General features: G+C 41.2%; 1 protein-coding gene across 10 annotated transcripts in view; it reads left to right on the top strand.

The window, feature by feature from the left end:
• Positions 1 to 99: 99 nt before the first annotated feature.
• LOC120739551 (dynactin subunit 1-like) overlaps positions 100 to 6,092 on the top strand; it is a 35,801-nt gene continuing 29,808 nt past the window's right edge. For 4 of the 10 annotated variants that reach the window (XM_040041344.1, XM_040041341.1, XM_040041340.1 and 1 more), the window contains exon 1: positions 2,098 to 3,371. In XM_040041344.1, coding sequence (XP_039897278.1) covers positions 3,339 to 3,371 — 33 coding nt within the window. In that variant the 5' untranslated portion in view covers positions 2,098 to 3,338. Of the gene's footprint in view, positions 230 to 2,096; positions 3,372 to 6,092 lie in introns of those variants that run through there. The other 6 variants (XM_040041337.1, XM_040041336.1, XM_040041346.1 and 3 more) reach the window with 4 other exon arrangements.

Genomic DNA, 6,092 nt, shown 5'->3' with positions numbered 1-6,092 from the left:
TTATTGATATAGCCTCAGTCTGTATGTGTTTAAACCGTGTCATCTTTGTGCTGCTGAGCTAGTTTAAATACTTGAGTTTTCATCGGGCCCCTGAGTTTGTGTCAGGCGGGCTGAGTCAGGCAGCAGCTCGGCCACCTCGAAGCGGATGTGTCCGGCCAGACCTCCATGGATGGATGTAGCCTGTCAGGGACGAAGCGGAGCAGTTAGCCGGATATTTTGACGTAAGCAGGTAGGTTTTAGTGCATATTTATCATCTGACCGTCGGGGTTTTAACTCAGAACACACACACACACACACCTGTCTTGAACTATAAGCTTGTGGGGTTTCTTAATATTATCTCTTGGATATTATTATTTTTTATTCATTTATTGAAATTGCCAAACGAAGCTAACGAACGTTGCTGCTAGCAGCTGATGAGGGAGTGTCTGCCTGACAGCTGACAGCACCAAATGTGAGCGTTAAAATTAAGGTTTAGTATTAGTTACAGCTGTTAAAATTAAATATTCTCACATTAAAACGACTAATAATGAACAACATAGCAAGTGTAATGAGCCTTGCTTGCGATTAAGGCGGCGGTGTCGATATCCAATCCTAAAGGGATGATTATTCTCGGTTAAATTAAATAATCTTCTAATCCGGATTGTTTTTCTTAATTTGTCATCCAGTTTGGTTAATCTGTCGGGAGAAAATGTCCTGTAGGGCTTCAGCCACACCCATGCTGTGATTTATTATCATTACCAGCAGAAGCAATACGCAGAAATGTATATAGTTATTATTTTATTGTGTAGTAGTATCTTAATTCTTTCCCAGTAATACATGTATAAATAAGATATCATTGTATGTCCCGATTATTGCAGCAGAATTTCAGCCTTCAGTAGATTTTATACACACTAGATGGCACCAGATTACATATGTAAACATATGGTACAGACTATAGACATGCACACTATAAATACTTTATACCAGTTTATACTAAGGGTGCTTTGTGTTTTATGCACTCAAATCCTAATTGAATGCATACAGGGTTGAAGTGCTGGCTTTACACAACTATTCAACTGATGACCTACTTTTCTTGTATGCATTGCTCAGTGATGAGACCATCCTGAATATCATTGACATGCAAGCATTACAGGCTGTAATTCCCCCAGTATTCTCCAGCAATTAGACACATTTAAAAACAGTGTTTGAAAAAAGGTTTGCATGGTCACATCTGCTGTTTTAATCTCACTTCAAATAAACTTGAGTGACACTGCTCAACTACACTGATTACAATTTAAATGTATAATTCAGTGACTCAAGTAAGTCCATTAATTATGTTTGTTATTCACATAAAGATTAATAAACCAAGCTAAAAATAATCACAGTAACCTCAATATTTCCTGACCTAAAATGAACAAATTATTTATTCAATTTATTTCAGTTAGTTTCTTTTCTTTAACGTAGTGTCTCCTTTTAAAAATGGTCACCTCTAAAACTACCTGGATGATGCTGCAGTTTCTTTTTCAGTCGACCGTCAGCTGCTGTGTCCATATTGGCAAAATTTGTGTCATATAAGCCAAGCTTGTGCTAAATAAAAGCTCCCTTGGAGCAATAGTTATGCTCGTTTTTACCTTGTTGAGTGATATTGATTTGTTCCTCCCGGACAGACAGACAGAGGTGCAGTGTGGCTGTAATTTTCCTGCTTAAAATCCCAGAGTGTCACCTCTGTTCCTGCGTCCTTCCCGTTCGCTGGTCTGAGTGGGCTCAAAGCAGCAGCACCGCCTCTTTCTCAGTTTCTCTTCCATCATCTTCTATAAGGAGGACGAGCTTTGAATTAGACTGTCTGCTAGTCTTTAGAGAGATAAGAGGCTCCCCTTCTCTATTTCTTCCCACAAATGCCCAACACCCCCGTTTTTTGGTTCTGCCTCCATCATTTGCATAAAAGGGTGCAAAGACACTGCAGAGGTTTGTTTTGTCCCTAAACATCCCCAGCTATCCCCCAGCTGAAATATTAGTCTGTGGATTGCATATATGGCTGGTTTTTGTTATTATCCTGGCCCATGCTTTGTTGCTGAAGCTTTATATGTCCTGCATCATTTTGAAAGGAAAAATATTCTCCTCTCTTGAAGGCTTGGGTTCCAGCATTTCTCATCAGCCTCTAAGCTGAAAGCTTTTACACAGAAACCCTGCAGCGCTTGCTTCCATTGCAAAGAGATGACAGCAGAGAAACAGAGAGGACTGGGAGTTGAAAAGCTCCAGCCATGCAGTTAGCAGATAAAAGAACTAATCCTTGCTCTGTGATGGGCCACAGTTTTAGGCTGGACCCTAATGCAACCTCTGCTGCTTTTTGCTTACAATGTGCTGTGTTATGGAGCATCACCTGGACCTTTTGTGTTCAACCACAATGAAACAGCAGTTGATTAACTTGAACTGGTTCACCTCCCACTGGATGAAAAATGCTTAGCACCTGTTTTTTCTTGACTTTCCCCCCTCCCAGTTCTCACTCTAGCAGATGAAAGAAAGTGGAATGCTTTGTAATAAAAAAAACACACAAAAAACCCCTGGAAATCCATTATAGGCTGCAGTGCAGCGAGAAATTAGGTTTAGTGTAATTTCAGCCTTTTCTTTTGATGTATTTACGACCCCGTATGTTTTTTTTCCCATTCCCTGACTGATTAATCATAACTTGAGTCAATATTATTAATTTTTACCTTAAAAGTCTGTATTGCCGAGGCTGAAAGTAGCCTTTGATCAGTGCACTCATGATAAGAAGTAAAAAAACAAGCCTGAACCTCTGCATCATCCTAAATAATGAGGGCATGCACGGGAATAATAGCTGTCTATTTTGAGAAGCATGTCTGCAGGCTTTAGGACCCAGCAGCACTGTCTGGGCCTAAACCACCCTCCCTCCTGCAGAAGCCAGCTTAGACACAGCACAGTGCAGTGCTGCCCCTCAGCTGATGCGCTCACAGCAGACCCAGCTTGGCTTTATTTTTTCCCCCTCTTCGTATCGCTGCTGTTCGCCTTTGGCACCTTTAATCAGCGGGCTGGATTGGCAGCATCCTCCCCAGCAGAGACTTCCTGATATGGTGATAAAAGCTCCCGCAGACTTTGGCTTGTGGGCAGCAGAGAGGCAGGACGGTGGAGTTTTGGGAGCTCGGGCTGTACTGTGAGCAATAGGAGAGGGATGGTGTGATTCTGCGAGGAGACAGAGAGGAAGAGGGAGACGCTCCGGCAGCATCACTGAACCCCACTCCCCTCTCCTCGACCCCCTTCTGTCTGGCTGACGCTCTCCCCAATAACACGCTCTTTCAGTCAAGACTGGCAGTTTTGAGTGGGGGGCTCAGCAACCAGAAATCATGTCACACACTAGGAGGAATACGTACACCCGGGTGAGTGGATATATATACGCTCAAGGTAGTTGAATGAACGGTCTGAGTGGCGTTTAAGTTTGTCCTGCTCAGCGGGCCATTGTTTCTGTAAGGTTTCTTGGATTTGTTTCACTCTGTCATCCCCTCCTTGTCAATTCCTGCCTTCAATAGGAGGGTTTCTAATCCATTTCACTGCTGCATTCCTCTGTCTGAATTGTCGCCTCTTTGTTCGGCTCAAATGCCCCTCCGGGGCAATATCAACATTGCTGCTGCGATGTTGAGAGCTCATACCTTTGCTATGACTTGACTCTGACGACTTGTGAACTAGTAGGTAGGTAGTTGGCTCGCTTTTTGTTATCAGCTAAACACACAATCCATGAGCCCAGAAGACTTCCTGTTTGCCATCCGTGTCTGAGTCAGGCGACTTTGCTGTCAATGGGAGGGATGACATCAGTGTGTGATCTTACATGTCAGCTTACTAAGCAAAAATAGCTCCTAGACTGTATGGATTTTAACTTATATGGAGGCGGTCTGTGGCAAGCACGCATATGGCAGTTTTTCTTGCTTAAATAAAACATCGTGCTGACAATCAGAAAGCTACATGCGTGTTTTTCATCTTATTTCAGCTTTAAAGTCAGTGCGAGCCTTGCGTGTGTTGTAAGAGTAGAGTGGCACTAAATAATTCAGCACGCCCTCGTTGGGTCTTCTGCCTCCAGCACATGGCAAACGGTTCTAAGCAATGATTGAACATCGGTGAATACATCATTACAGACTCGTTAGCTTTCAAGTTTTCATTATGGCTTCAAGTATAATCCCCTGATGGATGTGTGATTGCGGATTGTTGAGCTGTGTTGCCCTGTGAAGCCATGTAGACTGAAGTGATTTGACGCTTTAAGTAAAAGCTTCGAGGACTCAGCTGTGACGTAGAAACTGTGGAAGCATCATTTATTGCTCATGACTAGTTAAAATGTCTCGCTCCATGTTGGTCATGAATTATAAGAGGAGTTAATTCGACTTTAAACAATTAAGGGGATCCAGGCTTTGAATAAAAGCTGCCACTTAAGTGAATATCAGCAGTGGCTGTCTGACTTTATGTGTGAGGAGCTATGGTTGTTTATAATAAAGATACATGTATGTAACTTTCATCCAGTGTGAGGTGAGTGCCTTTAAATCATTGAAACACCAACTTTATACTTTAAATATGTTTTTCAAGCCAGGATTTTATGACCATTAAAATTCTTGGAGTGATTGTGCAAAGCGCTCCTTACTTTACAGCATTCCAATGTATACTTTGCAAAGTTTCAGTGACCTTACATTAGGGTACTGATTGTCTAAGACCTTTAGGCATGTGGTTTAACCAGATTTTATGTTTTAATGTTTTCATGAATACTGAAACTCAAGAATAATGCACAATGTAGTGGAAGCTTCATGCTTTATGTGGAGCAGATGATCAGATTAGATTTTGAAGACCTAAAAGCTAACAAGTTCAAACTTATACCAAATATGTAGTACGGTAAGCCACATGTTTGAATAAAGGGGTTTCCTTGAACGCATGAAATTATAATCCAGTTAACAAAATGTGTGTCTGGGTCCATAAATCACATCAACTGTTTTTGAAGCTTTTGCTATCTGAAGAACAAATGGCAGTCCAGTGTACTTGTGTTGATTTCTTTTGAAGAGAGTAGACACCTGTTCATAATACGTTTTGCCTTTATTGAGGACCTTCACTGTAGACTTAGATGCCACTTTAATCACCATGCAGGCCAGAGAGGACATTAACCGAGGCTCACTAAAACAGGACTGGAAAACTTGTTCAGCTGGTGTTAACTGTTTGGACATTTTTGGAGCGAGTGTGTCACAGAAAACAAGAAGTAAAGTCAAATGTTTGAGGTTTATGTTTAGAACTAGAATTACCATAATGTACTTTTGTGTTCAGAAATTTACATCGACTCATTGTGGACATACATGTCACAGGGCTTTGAATTATTTCTTTGAATTGTTCTTTTTGCAGAGTGGAATAATTGTACAGCATACATCTTCATTGACTTTAAAAGCAAGAACTGGGAACACAAGTTTAAATTTATTTTGGGCTTTCTCTATTCCACACAGGGCAAAAAAAGTTACAACCACCTCCAGTTTGGTTAAATGTCCCTTGGCAGGTTGCACCTTGACCAGGTGCTTTGGCTGGATATTTGACAACGTTTCTTGGAAAAATTGGTAGAGTTCATTTACATTTTAAACTGGTTTATTTCCTTCCTTTTGGGAAGGCTGTTCCAGAAATTTAATGTCAGCCTGCTTTTTTAATTCCAAACCAGTTTTGATGTGTGTTTGAGATGATTGTCCTGTTAGAATACTGTGTTCAAGTTTCAACCGTAGCTGTTGATTTGAGGTGAAGTTGAAGGATTTGGAGGTAGTCCTCTTCCTTCATTGTTCCATTCACTTTTTTCAGTGTACCAGTACCACTGGCAGCAGAACAGCCCCAGAGCAAGATGCTACAGTTGGTACAGTGTACTAGGTTTGAAAACCTCACCTTTACTCTTTCAAACATACCTTTTGTCGTGACCAAATGGTGCTGTCTTTGTTCTGTCTGACCAAAAAACCTTTCTCCAGAATTAGTTTGATTTATTAATGTGGGCAGCTACAAATTTAAATCAAGCTTAAAGGTGTTGATTTTACACAGGCCCAATGTGTAGTGGATTTGAAGCAGAGGTTTCTTTCTTGGTCGGCACAAAAGATAGCTCT

This window comes from Simochromis diagramma, unplaced genomic scaffold, assembly GCF_900408965.1.
Source record: "Simochromis diagramma unplaced genomic scaffold, fSimDia1.1 OVJJ01000304.1, whole genome shotgun sequence".
Lineage (NCBI taxonomy): Eukaryota > Metazoa > Chordata > Actinopteri > Cichliformes > Cichlidae > Simochromis > Simochromis diagramma.
This window is presented reverse-complemented; position numbering and strand designations above follow the sequence as displayed.